This window comes from Tribolium madens, unplaced genomic scaffold (genome assembly GCF_015345945.1).
Source record: "Tribolium madens isolate multiple individuals breed KSU strain unplaced genomic scaffold, Tmad_KSU_1.1 Scaffold_91;HRSCAF=231;Tcas5.2_LG7, whole genome shotgun sequence".
NCBI lineage: Eukaryota > Metazoa > Arthropoda > Insecta > Coleoptera > Tenebrionidae > Tribolium > Tribolium madens.
The window spans coordinates 2,242,501-2,263,915 of NW_025401063.1; the positions used below are offsets into that span (position 1 = coordinate 2,242,501).

The following is a 21,415-nucleotide window of genomic DNA, read 5'->3' on the forward strand; positions in this document are numbered from 1 at the left end:
ATTGATAAATTTTCTTCGGAGCCAAGAAATGGTATCCAAACATCTTCAATAAAGTTTATTTCAATAGACTTTTTACACATTTTTTTAAGAACACCGTCAACAGTATCAAAATCTAGACTTTAACAATGAAATTATTTTAAAACTGTTAATTATAGAGATTTCTCTTTTCTAAAAAGGACAGTCGTTATCTTACTGATAAGAGCACAAATCCAATTTTGGTCTTCGAATTCGTCTTTAATAAAAGATCACTTATAACGTGTGGGTTAACACGGGCGCTTTTTTTCATCATACTGTATATCGTTATGGAGACTATAAGTCTTTACGGTCACCAATTTTCTCGCCATAACTTTAAGCTTATAGAATTTTAGGTATAGAAAAATATTTCCTTAGAGAATTCGATTTATAGTTGATAGCTTAAAGAGTTATAGCGCTATAACAAGTGTTTTTTTTTACAGAATAGCACCATTAGAGTCACAGGCTTGAAATTTGAAACAAGTATAGAGCTCATGAACTCTAGAGCGTTTCTTTTCTTTTTAATCCCCGACAGCTTTAATTTCCTGATTGTATCTGGCGCGTCTATAATCGCCGTCGTGTATTTGCTTTAATCTCTTGGAAATTCCGACGTTTGCTCACCATTTTCGATTGTGCGGCGAGTTCGTGTAAGGGCATTCCGTTGCGAAGTGTGCAGTAACCGATGTAACCGCCGGCGTTGGCGCCCCCGCCGCTCCCCGAATTGCCGGCTTGATGTAAAAGACTCCGACTGGGAGATGTTTCGATTGTGCTAATGTGTTGTCTTTTCCTGACGTAATCTGCGGTCTCGTCGGTGTCGACAGGTTGCGGAATTATGTCCGGGTTCTTCTCGTCGCTGTCGCATTCGCCTGCGCTCGAATCGTGTTTCGATATTGGACTGCCACCTGAGATACACAGCAGTGTCAATAAGGGGGTAATGGCGAATTTATAACGTCGGAGACAGACACGGATAGGGAAGAAGGGGGCTGCAGGAATAGTAAATAGCCAGAGCTGGACAATAACTGGCTACTTTAGTGACTAAGCTACATTTTACCAGTTCATAACTTTTCCTTTTTTAATTTAAGCTTCAACTACAACGGAATTTTATTGTACTTTTTTTCTCTTGTTTTTTTCATTCTCTTCATTTTTTGAATCTCTCCGTCAGGTTTCTAAAGGGTGTTTACAAAAGAGTGTCGTAAAAATTACATGAACGTATGTCTTGCATAGATTGTGTGTTTAAGGCTCGGATTATACAGGGTTATTCATAAATATGAAGCAATATTTGAACCTCAAAAATGACCTATAAAATGATGTTAATCATTTAATCTATCTCTACTGATAAGAATTTTACAGCCCTCGGAATGTGGGTATGGAAATTTGATTTTTTTGTAATAATTTTGGAACTATTTGACCAAATATTATAAAATTTGGAACATTTTCCTGTGACAACATACCCTTTAAACTGGTAATCACGAAAACAGGATACATCCACTCAATTTCCGGTTCCAGCAGTTGCAGGTCACATTTTCTGTGTTTTTCCATTTTTTTGCTCTCTTAACACCAATTTTTTATTGCCCAAATCGATAGAGTAATCAATTTCGATTAAAAAACGCATTCAATACCCCTAAAATGGACCGTTTAAAAGATATTTTAATTTAAACTGAGGACTGCACAACGTTGAAATCAAAAAATAGGGATTTTGAATAAATGGTATCGACGGCAACCAATGACCATGGTCACATAAATCCCTGTCAGGCATCTGTTAACTTTGACAATAAATTTTTGTGAATTTTTTATGAATTAAATGCTACGAGATCCATTTGGATTTATTCTAAGTTATGTTTGGAATCTTGAGGTAAACTCTTTTATTAAATATTTTCGATTAATTGTCTAATAATCGTCCAATGTCAAAGTTGACAGATGCCTGACAGCGATTAGTGAGACCATGGTCATTTGTTACCGTGGATATCATCCATTCAAAATCCCTACTTTTTGGTTTCAGCGTTGTGCAGTCCTCAGTTTAAATTAAAATATCTTTGAAACATTCCATTTTAGGGGTATTAAAGGTTATGCGTTTTTTAATCGAAATTGATTACTCTATCGATTTGGGCAATAAAAAATTGGTGTTAAGAGAGCAAAAAAATGGAATACCCACATTCCGAGGGCTGTAAAATTCTTATCAGTAGAGATAGGACACGAGTTATTATTTAAATTAACATCATATTATAGGTCATTTTTGAGGTTCAAATATTGCTTCATATTTATGAATAACCCTGTATGCAAAATGCATATTTGTTATTAAGAGGTATATCAACAAAATTGTAAGTTTTCTATGCATATCTAACGTTTTTTTGATTAAAATAAGCCAATTAAAAAATGCATATTTTGCCACCTTCGTGCATATTTTATAAAATATTGGATATTTGTGCACATTTTTTTCAAATCACAAATTTCCATTAAAAATATTTCAGTTCAAGTTAAAAATTGGACATTACAAAATATGTTAAATAGAAAACAACCGATAATTCGTAAGCCCGACTCAAAAAATTGTATCCTGCTGAGTGTTTTCTTTAAATTCGTTTTATACAAGGTGAATATAAAGTATGGAACCAAGCGGTTTTTTTTAAATCATTTGTCGCCAGAAAATCACAATTAACATAAATTACACTAAAATAAAAAATATGATTGTATTTTGTAAACGACATTTTGTTTTGTTTTCGAGTTATGCGATTTTGTTTGTGAAAATTGCAATTTATGTCAATTTTCTTTAAAGTGAAACTTTTATTCCATCGCTGTGTTTCCCTTTTAAATTTGTTTTATACAGGGTGAATATAAAATATGAAACTAAGCAGTTTTTTTTAATTATTTGCCTCTAGAAAATAATACTTAATGCAAATTAAAGTAATTAATATACAAAATATGAACGTATTTTGAGAACGAAATTTTGTTTGGTTTTTGAGTTATGTGATTTTTTTGTCAAAATTGCATTTTAAGTAAGTAAAAAAGTAAAGAAGAAATTTTATATTTAATACAAAGTAGATAGTTGTAATTCTTAGATCATAATCTTCATGAGCAAAAGGTTTTTTTAATAGGTTTCCATTTTAAAAAATTAAGGTAAAAAATAAATTGTAGAACTCTAAAACAAAAGAAAATTTTGATAAATCTTGTTCTTGATAAAACATCACATTTTTATAGTACGTTATTATTTATCAATTATTTTTTTCAAAAAATTTATCCAAACTTTGATTTTTTGTTTTAAAAAGTTTTGCATATGGTACATATTGGAGCATACGTATATTTCTTAATATCTGGTGCCTATTTTTGTGAAAAAACGTGCATTTATATGCGCATATTTTACGGATTTTTTGTGCATATAATCCGAGCCTTAGTGATGTTTAATAGAATTTTAGAACATTTGTGATATACTACATGGGGTTGGTAGAACATTGTAATGATATTTACAAGAACGTTGTCAATCCTGATTTTTACTTGTTTTTTTTTTTTTTTAATTGATTTTTGTCAATTTTATCGTTATTTAACCCAAGACAGATGTTCAAAAAGTAGTAAATTTGGGAGATAACTGACAAAGCAAAACACTCCTGATATATCGACTCTCCCAACGAAAACTATAGTAACTTATTAAAATTGGTTTTGAGTTATGATGGCTTATATAGAGCCCAAAATACAAAAACAATGAGAAACAATTCCTTTGAATAAACAATATTATTACCAAAACTTAGACCGGCAGCAATGTTCAGTAATATTAAACAGTTCCTTGATTTTTTATTAACAATCAATGATTCAATGCAATTTTTCTCAAAACTGTAAATTTTGAGTGACTTACTATAGTTTTTGTTGGGAGAGTCAATATGTACAGTCTTTTATAAAGACCTTGTATAAAATTAATTTAAAAAAAAGTTGTATTTGCTTTTTTAATTATTTAGTTTTGTACTTTCTCTTACTTAAATTTTAACATTTGTTATTAAATATCGCTAGAAACAGACACGGAAATGGAAATGGGCAAGAGAGGGAACTGCAGGAGTACCTATGTAACTAACGAAATCTGTAAACAACCAGAGGTGGACTATTTTATGAGCTAAGCTACAATTTTACTAGTTTATGTTTTTTCTTTTTTAATTTAAGCTACTACTACGGAGTTTTAAAAAAAAATTCTCTTGTTTTTTTATTATTCATATTATTAGAATCTCACTGTTAGTATTTCTACAAGGTGTTTATAAAAGTATGTTGTAAAAATTAAGCTACAACTACGGAATTTTAATATATTTTTTTCTCTTGTTGTTTTATTATCCATATTATTAGGATCTCGCTGTTAGTATTTCTACAAGGTGTTTATAAAAGAGTGTTGTAAAAATTACTTGAACGTATGGCTTGTATAGATTGTGATATCGAATGAAATATTAAAACATTTGCAATATTCTACAGGAGCTAAAATATTGTAATAATGCTCAGAAGAATGTTATCACAACACAGGTGTTTATAAATTAGTAAATCTGACAGACAACTGACAGATATTGATGTTACATTCAACACAACACTTTTGATATACGTTCTTTTATAAAGACCTTGTACACAATTCACTATTCGTTAAAGAAGTATTTGCTTTTTTTGTTATTTAGACATTAGTGTTATTGTATTTTTATTTACTTAAATTAAAATATTTGTTGTTATATCTGTAATTTATTTAAAATCACCTTAACTTTTTAGTCTCAGAGTCTCACATATGTAGGTACGAATACACTTCGAAGTTTACTAACTTGTAAAGTGAAAAAGTTTCTATGATCTAACTTCTCTGTATCTCTGTACAACTTTTATTTTCTCTATAAACGAAAAAATTCAACTCTGAAGAAAAAGTGTTTATTTTACTCTAAATTTTTATAAACAAATTTCAACTTTGTGAAACTTTTGTAAAAAAGTCAGAGTTTTATAATTTACTTTTCGTTTTTAATTTGATTTGAATTGTAGCTCGGTAGCTTATGAAACAAAAAGCTACTATAATAACAACTGTAACTATAGTTTTGCTATTTTTTACTGTTAGTTGGTCCAGCTTTGACAACAACAAAAATTATAGATAATTAATCCCCGAATAACACATGAGTTTTTTTCTTCAACTGATAATAAATAACACTCAGATTAATTTATTGACCTGTTGGCGTAGTTTCGAATCCAATACCATATTTTGATTGGCTCTAGTGTACAGGCTTAATGATACAATAACCTGACACACTGTTGAGATAATTAACTCTTGTATTACAGTGTGACACATATCAGTTGAACTAATAAACAGAGAATGTGATCCTTGACTGTTCTATGATTAGAGTAGTCAAAATTGTCGTATTTTGGAATATTATTTTTCTAGATCAGCAGTTAAAACCGGTTTTCGAAGTACGGCTTGATTAAATTAATTGAGATAATTAATAAAATTGAAGGGTTTCGTTTGTGTGCATGTGTGAAAGGTTTCCATCTATAAATGCTTTAAATTGATTGTCTGTGATTACTTTTTGATATAATTAAACGTTCATTTCGTAAAAACAAGACAATTACGTTTCTGGAAACTTTTATTAGGTACTAAAACATTTATTTTCTTTTATCATTTAAAGCCTACCCATTCTGTAGTGAAACGCAAGCAGAAACTTTGAAACTTTATCGATATAAAAGTTAATCGAGTGACATAAAATGCTAGGCGTTATATATTATAAAATATTTATATCCGCTGCTTTCAGTCGAAATTGGATTTTTGTTACTGTTTCTCAAAAAGCTTCTCTCGATGCAACAATGGGTGCAATTTTCATTAGAACCCCACAAAATCGCTCACCTCCCTTGTCGCTTAGCGTCGGTCCGCTAGTGGAGCCTCTGTGTTCCAGATTCCCTCCTGAAACGGCGGCATTTTTGTGCCTTTTCCTCCTGTCGTCGTTTTGAGTGCATTGCAAGCGCACCAGCAAAATCACCACAAGTCCCACAATCAAAAGCGCAGAGACGATTCCAATTAGGACACTCATCATCGGCGTAAAACGAAAGGCGGAACGGTGGTTGTCTGCAATGATAACGACCAATCTCGTTAAAGAAATGAAAAATTTCGTACATGAATGCAACGTTTATATTTTTCCAAGAGCACAATGGAAATAGTTGAGCCGGATTTTCAAGCAGCGATATTAAAAATGCACGGTATTTTTGCGTCCTCCTGAGAGTAATTCCATGGCGGAAAATAATTAAAGTGTCGCAAAAAGAGATGATGGAAATAATATTCGAGCCATGCAGGGAAAGGCTGCCTCACTGCGGAAAATTTCACTTTTTGTCATTGATTTGTTTTGATTTTAATTACACAGGGCGACAAAAAAGTCATGTCGTGACAACTTTATAAATTTTATATCATTTTGTTCGTCTCAGTGAGACAAATCAAATGCATTAAAAAAAAATTAAAAAGTTTACACCAAGGGCGGATCTAGGGGAAAGACCCAGGGGGCCAGGGCCCCCCTCAAACTTGTCAACAAAAGCTTCAATTTTTTTATAATATAAAAACCTTATGACATAAAGTTTTTTAAGTAAAAACATTAGAATTCTTTTTAAATCACACTTATTAATAGAAATACATATACCGAGAGATCAAAATAATTTGTAATCATTTTTGGATCCGAAAACGTACAGTTCGGAATTAAAATTTCGGGCAGTACTGTCATTTTCATAATGTAAACTCTAAAACAACCTTTATATTAATAACCTCATTTTCTACTCTTGTCGTATTTATGTCATTTTGAATTATTTACTTTCAAAAATAGTGATTTGAGGCATAATAACAGGTAGGCAGCAGATCTTAATAAATTTCCTAAGACAGACAAATTGTTTAATTAACAAATTTAACAACAAATAAAAACAAATTTAATTGTCAAATGTCAGTCATGACAGTAAAAAGTAGTTTACAGTGAACTTTTTAAAGTGACAGAAAAATAGGCACTGCCCGAATTTTAATTTTGAACTAACTGCACGTGAAACGTCAAATAAAATGACAAGTCAAAAACGGCAAAATGGGCTGGAATTAGTTGCCGACCTATAATAATAAGACCGTTCTTTTTTGAAGGTAAATCATAAATTTAGTTATCTTTTTGATCATGGGATTTTACCTTTTCACCTGTTATTTTATTTGACGTTTCACAGACATATGCACATACGTTTTCAGATACAAGGACAAATTATCTTGATCTTTCCATACTTCCTTAGTTTTTACTAATTTAAAAAGAAATCATCAATTGTAATTTTCTTTGGGCCACATCTTAGGTATCTAATTAAATTAAGTTTATATCTCTTTGAATAATGAACTTTACCAACTCGCTTATACACAATTTTCAACTTGTTCTAAATTCTACACTTTTTGGTTTTTGGGTAATGACGACAGCGACATTTTTTTTAACGGAAACTCCTAATGCTTTAGCGAATTCGATAGATACTCGTAATTGTCGAAATGGCAACACCAAAATATTATGTATTATAAGTTTTTTAAAAAGAAATTATCCAAAAAGTGAAATAATATCAATAAAAAACAAAGATACAATTTTAAATCAAGTTAAAAATTTTGTGTTTGTTAAAAAGAAAATTGACTTGTTCGAGCATTTTTCCAAAACAAAATATTTTCAGTTTTAATAAATAAGATTATTCTATAATTTTGCCGCTCACCTACCCTCATCATTTAAATTTTTTTTAGATATTTCCCCTCAAAATTAATTCCTGGATCCGCCCTTGGTCCACACACTTTGAACAAAATATTTTTTTTCTAATTTAAATGAATTTAAAATACTTTAACTTTAAAAAATCATTACTCAATAACTATTAGGCCGATTTCTTTCAAATAAAGACAATTCTAAAGGGATGGCCTTGCCCTTTAGAATGATATAAAGTTTGAAATTGAATATTGGCAAACTTTTCTTCGAACAGTGTTCGAAGAAGTTCGAAGTAAATCGAAATAATCTAAGAAAAACCCTACGAGTAATTTTTTTTTCATTATTACCATCGTGTAGAGCATCTCTTTATTAATTGTAATCCAAATTTTCAAAAAAATATACCAAGTAGTTTTCAAGATATGATTTTTTGAAGATTTGCTAATCAAGCATTGCTTCATATAGGAGAAATGCATGTTAATCTTATTTAAGATTGCATTTTTATAAAAGTATTTGTTTTAAGACTCTTCTTTTGCTTAAAAATGGCCAATTGCACCTTCTTTGTTCTAATTCCAACAAACAAAAACTGGTTGTTTACTTAAAACAAATAAAGAGTACATGCGTACTAATTAAAGCAAATAAAGAGTTTTTTTTGTTGCAAAAATGACCACCGATCATTGGGCAAAGTGGATCTAGAAGTTTAAGACACGAGCCTTAAATATAAGGACAAATCTTTTTCAAATCAAATCACTTTCTATTCAGATTTCGACTTGTTCACTTTGTTCTAGCTTTCTAAACTTTTTTTGAAAATGTTCTGAGCAAATGTTTTCTCATCACTTTCGAGTGATGTTAAATACAATAAATCACCTGATTTATTTTGTTGGTAATTCTACGATTAGCTTCAGTTAGCTTGTAGGTAGTAGTTGTTGTGATAACAGTTTCACACGAAGCAACTGATTTATTGCATTCAACATCAGTAGAAAGTGATGAAAAAGTATTTGCTGAGAACATTTTCAAAAAAAAGTTCAGAAGGCTAGAACAAGGTGAACAGGTTGGAATCTGAATGGAAAGTCATTTAATTTGAAAAAGATTTGTTCTTATATTTAAAGCTAATGCTTTAAACTTCTAGATCCTTTTTGCTCAATGATCAGTGATCATATTTAGAACAAAAAAACGCTTTATTTGCTTTAATTAGTACGCAGGTACTCTTTGTTTGTTTTAAGTAAAGAAACAGTTTTTTGTTTATTCTAATTAGAACAAAGAAGGTGCAATTGACCATTTTTAAGCAAAAGAAGAGTCTTAAAACAAAAACTTTTATAAAAATGCAATTTGAAGTAAGATTAACATGCATTTCTCCTATATGGCGCAATACCTGAATAGCAAACCTTAACTTCAAAAAATCATATCTTGAAAACTACTCGGTATATTATTTTAAAAATTTGGATTCTTACTAATAAGAAGATGCTGTACACTATGGTGACAAAGAAAAAAAAATACTTGTAGGGTTTTTCTTAGATTACTTCGATTTACTTCGAATTTCTTCGAACACTGTTCGAAGAAAAGTTTGCCAATATTCAATTTCAAATTTTATATCATTCTAAAGGGCAAGGCCATCCCTTTAGAATTGTCTTTATTTGAAGGAAATCGGCCTAATAGTTATTGAGTAATGATTATTACTATTTATTATGATTATACTATATTATTAAATTATTTAGTTCAAAGTGTGTTTACTTTTTGAATTTTTTTTAGTGCATTTGCTTTGTCTTACTGAGACGAACAAAATGATATACAATTTGTCAAGTTGTCACGACATGACTTTTTTTTTCGCCCTGTGTTATGATCAAAGTTGGGATCCTCTGTGTTTGCGTTTCCAGTCCGGTGTCCGATGAAACTTCGTTCAAGTCGAGTTACTTTGAGCTCACGTCTGAAGTTTTTAATTATACGTACCTTTTTCGGCAGTGAGTTGTTTTTCAGGAAGTCGTAGAGTGGCAGCTTGTAAGATGACCGGTTCACTTCGTCCTTTCAAGTTGTAGGAGAACAAGGCAGCTTGGTATTGGGCGCCCGCCTCTAAACTTGTCACTGAAAATCTCGGAACAGGAGCTGAAAGGTTGCTTTTTATCTCCTGACTTTGACTCTCTCGAACCTGAAAAAATAAACACTGTCTTGATCGATCTCTGCCAACTCGTGCTTTTAATTCGGTTTTTGTTCCGCGCATTTAATTCCATTGTTGGGTCGTTTGGGCGACTTTCATTGATTTTGCTTAATTCAAATTGTTGTGATTGTCTCGTTTGCATCCAAACTCGATTTTACTCACCTCTAATAGAAAGGACTGCGGTAAACCGCCATTAAAACCCTCCGAACATCTAATGGAAAAGGACGTCATGGAGATGTTGGATAGCGTACAGTTGTGGACTTGGTCAGGACGTCCTGAAACAAAATTTCATTTAATTTAATTTAATAATTGCAAAAGTCTTGGTTTTTTGAATTTTCTTTGCGATGAATTGGGGCACGGACTGTTGGAATTTCATATTGATATACAGGGTGTTAAAAAATGATTGTAAAATAATAAGCAAAAAAAATTAAATTTGAAATTGTCAGGTAGATCTTCCGAATTTCTTTATCTTTTTCATTATCTTCACCTTCTTCAGTTTTTTTCCGACATTCATAGTTTTTTTATCTGATTTTCTTGTTTTNGAAATTGTCAGGTGGTTCTATCTTTTTCATTATTTTTTTTTGTTTTACGTTTTTTTTCTTCTAACGTTTTATTTTTTATTCTCTAAATTTTTGTTATATTTTTTCACAATTTTTAAATTACCGTTCCACGTTTTGTTTCAACCACTGTTTCTTTTTTTTTAGATAAATAGTAAGTTTTTTTTCTTTATGTTTTGTGTTGCCGGATTAGTTTCCTTTTTTATTATGCTTTGACAATTTTTTTATTCTACTTCCGTATATTATTCTCAAATTTCACTGATTTTTTTTCATTTTTATTAAAATAATTCTTTTCATTTTCTTCAGGTTAAGTTTTCAAGTTTTTATTTATTTAAAACACTTCAAGTGGACTTTAAGTGATATACAAGGTTTTAACAAAAGATTGTAAAATATTTTAGGAGGTAATAGTATGGACCCAAACAAACAAAGAAATCTTAATAAACGTGGGTTCGTAAACTAACGGTATTGGATTGAAAAAAAATGTATAAACAATTTAAAGAACAAGAAAATTAAAACGAGAAAATCAAATAAAAAATTGACGATGTCGAAAAAAACTAAAGAAAATGAAGATGATGATGAAGAAAAGAAGATTTAATTGCCAGTTTTTTTTTTACTTACCGAATGTTGTAAAGCTCTTATGCTTTTTTTTTCTTAATATTGATACAGTTTTTTTTAAGTTTTTAGAATTTTGATCTGGTATGTAATGTGTATTTTTGGTATTGTATTTTCTTATTACAATCTAAAACACAAATGTAGTACTTTTTGTGTAATTTTGACACCAAAATAACCTGATTTGAGTCCACTTGAAATCTCTTGTTTAGTGTTTTACGTACATTTTGTTCTACGATTAGTACCATTATTATTATTAGATATATTAAAAAACGAAAAATTCTTGGTTTATTTAATTTTGACACTAACAAGAACGGATTTACGTCCACTTGAAATGTTTTAGTTATATGTGTTTTGCCTATTCTAACTATCGTAATTAGTATTAAAGACTAATATTTTTAAATGAAAAAAACTATTTTGCCACCGACTTGACCAATTTTAAGTCTACTTGAGGTGTTTTGGACTAAATAAAAACTTGAAAACTTAATCTGAAGAAAATGAGAAGAATTATTTTAATAAAAATGAGAAAAAAAAAACAGTGAAATTTGAAAATAATATAAGAAAGTAGAATCAAAAAATTGTCATGGCATAATAAAAAAAAACAATCCGGCAACACAAATTAAAGAATAAAACTTATTAGTTATCTAAGAAAAAATGAAACAGCGGTTGAAACAAAACCTGCAATGGTAATTTAACAATTGTGAAAAAATATAACAAAAACTTTAGATAACAGAAAATAAAAACGATACAAAAAAATCAGATATAAAACTACGAATCTCGACAAAAAACTTAAGACAGTGAAAATAATAAAAAAGATAAAGAAATTCGGAAGATCTACTTGGGAATTAAATTTTTTTTTTGTTTGTAAGTCTTACTTCATGTTAAGCTCTTATGCTATTTTTAGTTTTTTTGAATATTTTTAAAATTTTTTAATGTTTTTAGAATTCTGGTGTGTTGTTTAATATATCATAATTCTTATTACGATGTAAAACAAGGCAGAAATGAAAAAGTTTTAATGAACATGGGTCTCCAAAGTACCGATTTCAAATTATTTTTTTGAAACATTTATTTGCAACATATCTAGTACAAATTCTAAAAATTTTCACATTCGATATCTCCGAAACCGTTGCTTTGCGAATTCATGTTTATTAAGAGTTTTTTGTTTATTTTGGTCCATACTTTTACCTTCTTGAATATTTTACAATTTTTTAACGCCCTGTAGAGTGGCGTGTAACAAAGCCTCTACTATCTTTCTAAGGTATTTGCGTCATAATCCTGGCGACAACAATTAATTACGAGATTAAGTAATCTAGGGGTTAGTAATTCATTCGTTTCATCCCATCTGTCATTGAACAAACAGAAGCGAGCAAATCCTCGCCAATCCCGATATTGGCCAAATAAAAGCCCATAAAGTAAGGTAGACACAAATTCCTTTACGAGATTCGTCTTAAAGCCAATCATTTCTATTCATACGTAACCCTATTTCACCTCGAAAGTGGAATAAACTTCTTTGTTTCAAGTCTCCTCATAAAAAAGTAATATCAGGAGACCTACACATTTAGAAGCACTCGGAGAGACTGAAGTGGCTCGAAGGATTTAGAAATATTGTCTCAACCGAATGAAAGAGCTAAACTGGGAGAAATACGAAAACCGAACGGGCCAATTAACCAACGAACAAACATACATCTGAGTTAAGGACGTTATAGAAAGCTTTCATTTCGCACAATCGCCAAAGCGAGTATTAAAAATCACGAATGGAGCTTTTTCTGTTGGTAATTGGAGATTCTGGGATGTTTACAAAGCGAGTTTGAAACTTTAATCGTCGGCAAAAGGCCTGCTTTAATAAATTACACGAAAGAAGCCTTCTGCAATATTAATTAATTTACCTGAAAGCCCAACGACTCGGGTTAATAATTAAGGAAGAGGTAAAGGTTTGATTTGGCAACAAATTTTTTTGGCTTTTTGTTCCGTGCTGTCGTCGTAAATCCATATGCAGGTTTCTCATGGTAAAACCTCGTAATACTTCGGCTCCTTCAACTAAGCGTGATTTTTCTCGGCAAATCCCTGTGTAAATTTTCACAGTTGTAGGCCCCGTGGAAGTATAAAGCTCGACGACTTCCGTAATAAAATTTTCGTCGTGGAGTTTATCAATCCTAATGCACGGCCTTTAAGATCGTTTATTCTGGTTCACGGTCGGTTTACTCGCCGATTTTTGCCCGATAGATACATCAGGATCGGACAGCTTCTTATTCTTGTCGACGGCTTTTTCCACGAGAGTTAAAATATTTGCCCGATTCAGCAGTCTTATGCATGCATTTATCCTTTCGTACGGACGCCTGTCTGGCAGTCCCCTGTTTTTATACCCAACCGACGAATTACTTTCCACTTGCTTACTTCTCTTTTTATGCGACACACGGTCAACAAAATACGACGTGCAGAAATTCACTGGCTTCCAGCAGCGAATTCAGAAGCTTTAAATTACACAGAATTGCAACTTTTAGAGTTTTTTTTAGTTTGGTGGCGAAAATTGACAAAAAAAGTTTGCCAAGGAAAACAAGGGAATTTTTGAGGAAGATAGATAAACTTGGAAGAAGATAATGGGAGTCAAAAAAGAAGAATGTAGAAGAAAGGTGAAATAGAAATGGGGCAAAATGCGCCAAGCAAATTTTCCACTTGCACAGAAAAAATTAGGTATAAAAAAAATAGAACTTTATTAAGACAAAACAGTTAACAGTTGCAGTGCAAAATAGGAAAAAATATTAAGGCTTATTGTCTAATGTCTAATATTTTAGCCAAAAAATTACTAAAAAACAAGAAATCATAGCAAACAATAGATATTTTTAACCAAAATATATAAAAAAAGGGAAGAAAAAAGTGTTTGTGGATAAGACGACTTGGGTTAACAGAATACACACATAAAAGAACTGGGGATGAAAGAAGAACGAAGAAAGAAGAGACGTCTGGCAAAAATATAGAAATAACTAGAAGAAAAAAGTACAGATAAAATACTGAAGATGGCGTTGAGGCTAGACAAGGAAACAGTATTTAGAAAATGAGAAGAATGTAGAAGAAAATTAAACGGAAAGAGGGAAGAGTGAGAAAGAAGCGACTTGTTATAACAAAGAGAATGAACACATGGAAGAACTGGAAAAAAAAGAAGAACTCGCACAAGGGATGTTCGACAAAATTATAGATAAAAAAAGAAGAAAAAAAGAAGATAGAAGCACTACACACAATATACTGAAGATGATGCTAGACCTAAACAGGGAAACTCTAGGCTGTATAATAATGGATTAACTAAAAGAAGTTGAAATAAAAGAAGAGGCAGACAAAAAACCGATAAAGTTTGAAGATAAAATAAAGTATGTTATGCAAGATACTGCAGAAATGCTTAAAAAATGTAAAAGATAAAGGACGAAGGAGTTGAGATATGATTTACATCGCAAAGAGACACAGAGATACACAGAAACAAGAAAGAATAAATATTGAGAAGAAGGATGAAAAGGGAGAACAATATTATAGCAAAATCTAGACATTAAAATGAAGAAACAGACACTGAATGAAAGACGAAGACCAAAAGTTTAAAATTTGCTATAGAAAGGAGAAGACAAAAAGAATTTGAAATAAAAAAAGCAGGCAAAAAACCGATAAGGTTTGACGATTAAATGAAGAACTAATGCAAGACAAGAGAAGAAAAGTAAAAAATAAAGGAAGAACGAGTTGAGATATGGTTTGCAATTACAGGGAGACACAGAGACACACAGAAATAATAAAGAATAAATACTGATATGAGCAAGATAAAAGGGAGAAAAACAATTAAATCTAGATCTAAATAAAGAAATGAAGAAATAAATACTGAATGGAAGAGGAAGACAAAAAGTGTAAAATGTTCGACAAAAATATAGTTAAAAAAGAAGTAAAAAAGAAGATAGAAGCACTGCAGACAATATACTGAAGATGTTGTTCAGCCTAGACAGGCAAACTGTAGGCTATATGTTAATAAATTAACTAAAAAAAAAAACAGACATTGAATACAAATGGAGACCAAAAATGTAGAATTTGCTTTAAACTAGAGAGGAAAAGAGAGAAAGAAGTTAAAATAAAAGAAGAAGCATACTAAAGATGCTTTTAAAGTAGAGAGGAAAACAGAGAAAGAAGTTAAAATAAAAGAAGAAGCATACAAAAGACCGATAAAGTTTGAATGTCAAATGAAGAACATAATGCAAAATTTTGCAGAAATGGTGAAAGAAGATCATTTAAAAGTAGAAAACAATATTATGAAAGGAAGATAGACAGGAGAAGAAATGTAAAAGATAAAGGAAGAAGAAGTTGAGATATGGTTTGCAATTGCATGAAGACACACATAAGTAATAAAGAAGAAATACTTAGATGAGCGGGATAAAAGGGAGAAAAAAAATTAAATCAAGATTTAAATAAGGAAATGAAGAAATAGATACTGAATGGAAGAGGAAGACAGAAAGTGTAAAATGTTCGACAAAAATATAAATAAAAAAGAAGATAGAAGCATTGCACAATATACTGAAGATGGTGTTAGGCCTAGACAGAGAAACTCGAGGCTATATGTTAATAGATTAACTAACAAAAAAAACACATTGAATACAAAAAGAAGACCACAAATATAGAATTTGCTCTAAATTAGAGAGGAAAAGAGAGCAATAAGTTAAAATACAGAAGACCGATAAAGTATGCACATCAAAAGAAGAACATAATGCAAGATTTTGCAGAAATGGTGGAAGAAGATCATTTAAAAGTAGAAAACGATATTATGAAAGAAAGATAGACGGGAGAAGAAAAAAGATTTAGATACACAAAGAACCAAGAAAGAAGAAATACTGATAGGAGAGATGAAAGGGATTTTGCAGAAATGGTGAAAAGAAATCAAAATGGCGCCCGGCAATAGAATATGGACATGAAAGTAGAAAATGATATTATAAAAGGAAGATAGACAGGAGAAGAAATGTAAAAGATAAAGGAAGAAGAAGTTTAGATATGATTTGTAATTGCAAGGAGGCACAGAGACACACAAAAACAAGAAAGAAGAAATACTGATAGAAGTGATGAAAGGAAGAAAAACAATTAAATCAAGATCTAAATGTTTCGGTATAAACTCAAGAATAGGAAAGAGAAAGAAAGAAGAAATGGACAAAGCGGATAACGAATAGAGTATGTGAAAGGAGTCTGATGAAGAAAACATGTTGTTATCCCAAAAAATATAATTTGGTGGAAATTAGACTTGTTGGTGGAGCCGACAATCCCATAGTTGTGTTTATGTAATCCCTGCGTTGTCTTCGCCTCAGCCACATCCCCGATGTAAATCCCTTGTCCCTAAATCGTTTCGATGGTTCTTCGGCCCCCATCTTGTCTTTGTGGCATTAATCGAATCGTCGTGCATTAGTCACATCCTCCCTTCTTGTAAAATTCCAAAGGTCGGATTTTACAGTTTTCCTAAGAAAGTTTATTGGCGTGGATCCTCGTCCGGGCGTCCTTTATGCATGATTTAAAGGATGTTCGAACGCTTTATTCCGGCTTTACTCCAGTTCATATATAATGCCTATATGAATAATTTGCGACCTTAAGCAGGGACTTTATGTGGTCGCATGCACCGCATGATTAAACACGCACGCGGTTCCCCGTCACATGCCATTTACTCGAACCTTATCGTGCACTGTTGCCAACCGAAGCTGCTTAAAACTCCAACTGATTGACAACGTTTCCGAAGCATTGTGTTCTAATCCACTGATACAATATGAAATATGGAACGGCTGCCTGAACGGCTAAACTGTTTCCGAAACGGCGTGGGAGATGGATGGGAAGGAGGAATTCGCGATGTTACTCCGCAAGATAACACGCCGAATATGTAAATTATTTATAGGGGGGAGGTGGAGCGCTCACACGGGGAATTTGGGGATTATTGCGAGGTTTTTAGTTTGTGGTCTTTGTGTTTTCGCTGACGGAAACAGATGTGGAAAAAACAACCATCTAGTGTTTGTCAGTCTAGGAAAACACGTAGAAAATCAATTTCTCAAATTTTTACGCTTCCGGAATCTATTAACCCGGATTTTATTCACAAATACATAAACACGAAAGAAGAGTGCTTAATGGTGTTACTGTCAAAGCGAATGTCAAACACGGAATCTGATACGTTACGAAGAATAATGATAATTTATAGCGATAGATATCACAGCCATTCATTCTCTTTTTTCCTATTGAGTCAAAAATCGAAATAAATTTATTTACAAAGAGACACTACGAAATTGAATTAGGAGGGGATCTGCATTTGTAACTCCTTAAAATAACAATCTCGTTTTCAATTTATACAAAGGAAGAGAGTACAAAGCACGCCTCGCACGAATAATTATTCATTTTCAAATTCGTATTTACGGTGTTGTTCTTTAAACACAACAAATACGCGGATAATTAATCGTCTGGAGAATAAAACAGATTTTTATTAAACAAACTCTTATTTGGCGTGTTTCCCAAATCAACAACAAATAAATGCTTTATAGAGCTTAATGGGCACCGATATTGAATCCTGGCCCCTTTCTTGGCCGTAAAAGGAGGAAGCTTGTGTTTTTTTCACTTAAAATTCACGTCAGGAGTATCATCAGGTTCGGAAATATGTATGAAGTGGGCTTTAGTATATTTCTCGCGAAAGTCGGAAAGGCCCTTCCGGGACTAAGTGTTATGGGCATTCGATGCACAATTAGAAAGTCACTCACCCAAGGGCGGATCCAGGGGAGGGGCCCAGGGGGCCAGGCCCCCCCCAAAGTTGCCACCAAAAGCTTCAATTTTTTATATTTAAATTTTAATATAAAAACTTTGTGACCTAAATTCTTTTTAAATCACACTTATTAATACAAATCATACATATACCGAGAGATCAAAATAATTTGTAATCATTTTTGGATCCGAAAACGTACAGTTCGGAATTAAAATTTCGGGCAGTACTGTCATTTTCATAATGTAAACTCTAAAACAACCTTTATATTAATAACCTCATTTTTTACTCTTGTCGTATTTATGTCATTTTGACTTATTTACTTTCAAAAATAGTGATTTGTGGCATAATAACGTGTAGGCAGCAGATCTTAATAAATTTCCTAAGACAGACAAATTGTTTAATTAACAAATTTAACAACAAATAAAAATAAATTTAATTGTCAAATGTCAGTCATGATGACAGTAAAAGGTATTTTACAGTGAACTTTTTAAAGTGACAGAAAAATAGGTACTGCCCGAATTTTTAATTTTGAACTAACTGCGCGTGAAACGTCAAATAAAATGACAAATTGAAAACGGCAAAATGGGCTGGAATTAGTCGCCGACGTATAATAATAAGACCGTTCTTTTTTGGAAAGTAAATCATAAATTTAGTTATCTTTTTGATCATGGGATTTTACCTTTTCACTTGTCATTTTATTTGACGTTTCACAGACATACGCACAGGACGTACGTTTTCGGATACAAGGACAAATTATCTTGATCCTTCGACACTCTAAATCATCAATTGTAATTTTTTTGGGCCACATCTTAGGTATCTAATTATACTAAGTTTATATCTTTTTGAATAATGAACTTTACCAACTCGCTAGAACACCTTATACACTATTTTCAACTTGTTTTATTCTACACTTTTTGGTTTTTGGGTAATGACATCAGCGACATTTTTTTTTAATGGAAACTCCTATTTTTTTAGCGAATTCGATAGATAATTGTCGAAATGGCAACACCATTTTAAAAAAAAATTATCCAAAAATTGAAATAATATCAATAAAAAACAAAGATACAATTTTAAATCAAGTTAAAAATTTTGTATTTGTTAAAAAGAAAATTGACCTGTTCGGGCATTTTTCCAAAACTAAATATTTTCAGTTTTAATAAATAAGATTATTCTATAATTTTGCCGCTCACTGTATACCTACCCTCATAAAAAAAATTTAAATAGCCCCCCCCCTGGATCCGCCCCTGCACTCACCGGCTGCGATGATGTGGAATACGCAGGGCACTCGTTGCGTCCCAATTCTATTCGAAGCGTAACACAAAAGCGTCCCGTAATCGAGTTCAGTCATTGGAGTGTAAGAAACTACACTCGACGTCCCACTTCTGGCGATATGCGATTGGGCGACATCGACGGAATCTGCAGAATTATTAAACGTCCATCGGAATTGGACGTCGGGAGGATTTGCATCGACTTGACATGTTATTTGCGCCTGTTCTTGTTTCGCAACACCGTAAATTCTACTTTGGTTCGGCTTGCACGTCGGGGCGTCTGAAACAGGAAACTTGGGGCTATTTTGCGATTTTGGCACGATTTATGTCGAAGGTTGGCACTGCTGAAGGGGAACTTTCCTAACTTTTGATGTTTCTTTATCAAACTCTACCGGTTTTTTTTTCAGAGATTAGAACTATTATTATTTTCTTTACAAAACATTTTTTTGCATTTTTTTGAATTTTTTTTCAAAGTTCTTTGGCATTTATTAAAATGTGTTATTAGTGTTTTTCTGGAGAGTCTATTCCACCTAATTTTCAATGGGTTAATACAGGAACTCGCGCCCCAGAGAAAAATTTCAAGTAAGATAAGATACCAGGAATTTCTTTTTAATTCTATCTGTCAAAAAATTTGGACAATTATTTTTTGACATTTGCCATTTTTTGTGTCTATTTAATGATACTGGTGATCTTGTATATGTTTTTTTTTTACAATTATTTAGTGCAAGTACAAAAAATTTGTCAATAAAAGCCACAAATAACATTAAGCAGAGTTACAATTTAGGATACAGCTTCCTTGTTTCCTCTTCTAATAGCATGTACCAAAACAACTTGAAAAATTATTTTTCCAACAGAAATAAATAGAGTTAAAGTGCAAAATTTAAAACTTTTATAACTTCGAAATTTTTATAGAATTTTTTTAACATTTTTTTGGTATTTTATCTTATATGGCATTATTCTCAGGGGCGCAAGTTTTAGCGCACCTTGTATTATGCTTTTTCAGAAATTTGTTTAAAATCTTTTTTTATGACTCTTTGTTTTTTATATTTTTGTATTGAAATTGAATAATGAGTTAACAATTTTTGTTTGTTTTTTTCTTCTTTATTTTGTGTTGCAACTGTTGAAAAAGTTTTTTGTCTAGAAAATTCTGATAATTTTTTTAAATATTGTATTTCTTTATTTTTTTGTATTTTTTACTGCAATTCTATAGTTTTGTTTTTGAAATTGGTGTTTTTCGTGTTAAAAAGTTTTCTGTATATATTTGTGTATATTTTAATAATAATTTAAAAATGATTAAACATTTTTGTTTAAAAAAAGATATATCTAGAATGTGTTGTAGTGGTCGTTTCCAATGTATGTATTTTTTAATATTTAAATTTTTAATTTTTTTTCTGTAATTTCTTATTTTATACTGTAAATATAGGTACTTTTTCGAATCCATAGTAAAATATATTTTTTATTTTGTATTACTTTTAAACCACATTAAATTTTTTCTCAATTTCAAAGGAAAGTGCTTTTTATGTGGCAAATACGACAAAAACTTATTAAGAAAAGTTGTTTAGAATTAACTTTTAGCTCCTATACTATAATTTCAAAATTATCATCAAACTATGAGTCACTTTTTTTCCAAGATAATCTACGGGAAAATAGTTTTTTTTTGAAAATTTCTAAAGCATACTTGATTTTTTTTAAACTAAAATTATGTCAGAAATTAGTCTTTGACGAAGTAGAGCAGAACCCCAAAACATGAAAACTTAATTTTTTTTATCTTCTACATGAGTCGTACCTAACCGGAAACACACTGTGTATGTTTTTGTACTTTTTTTGGTGCAACTGTATTTTTTTATCCTGCGAAAGAATGTGTATTTTAACTTTTAAAATTATGTTTTTATTTTAAATAATTTAAACAGTTTTTTCTGACTTTTGCTGCTCTTGAACATTAGAAAATACTTCAAATTTTGTTTTAACATCATGTAAATTTCGATTTATTTTAGACTGTTTTTTGATACTTACTGTTATTAAAGTTTTTTGTATTTCTTTAAAGTTTTTTTTTCTTTTATTTTTTTTGTTTGTTTGAAATGTTTTGGTTGAAACTCATGAAAAGTCGTGTTTCAGGTCTTATATGTCTTGTTTTTTTTTATGGCATTTTTGTTAGGGGTGCGAGTTCTGGCGTATCCTGTATATTGCTTTTTTTTAGAAATTTGTTTAAAATCTTCACGTATAGTTTTTTATCTTTGTTTTTTATTTTTTTTATTGAAATTTAATAATGAGTTAACAAGTTTTTTTTGTTTTTTTTCTTTATTTTGTGTTGAAACTGTTGAAAAAGTTTTTTGTCTTGAGAAAAATTCTGATAATTTTTTCAAATATTGTATTACTTTTATTTTTTATATTTTTTACTGCAATTCTATAAA

General features: G+C 31.1%; 1 protein-coding gene across 1 annotated transcript in view; it reads right to left on the reverse strand.

The window, feature by feature from the left end:
* The window catches only part of LOC123010717 (hemicentin-1), a 264,155-nt gene that overhangs the window by 4,452 nt on the left and 238,288 nt on the right, over positions 1-21,415 (reverse strand). Inside the window, exons 10-14 of the mRNA XM_044407799.1 lie at positions 18,991-19,284; positions 9,991-10,103; positions 9,624-9,819; positions 5,843-6,061; positions 634-914 (exon numbers count right to left, since the gene is read on the reverse strand). Coding sequence (XP_044263734.1) covers positions 634-914; positions 5,843-6,061; positions 9,624-9,819; positions 9,991-10,103; positions 18,991-19,284 — 1,103 coding nt within the window. The remainder of the gene's footprint in view (positions 1-633; positions 915-5,842; positions 6,062-9,623; positions 9,820-9,990; positions 10,104-18,990; positions 19,285-21,415) is intronic.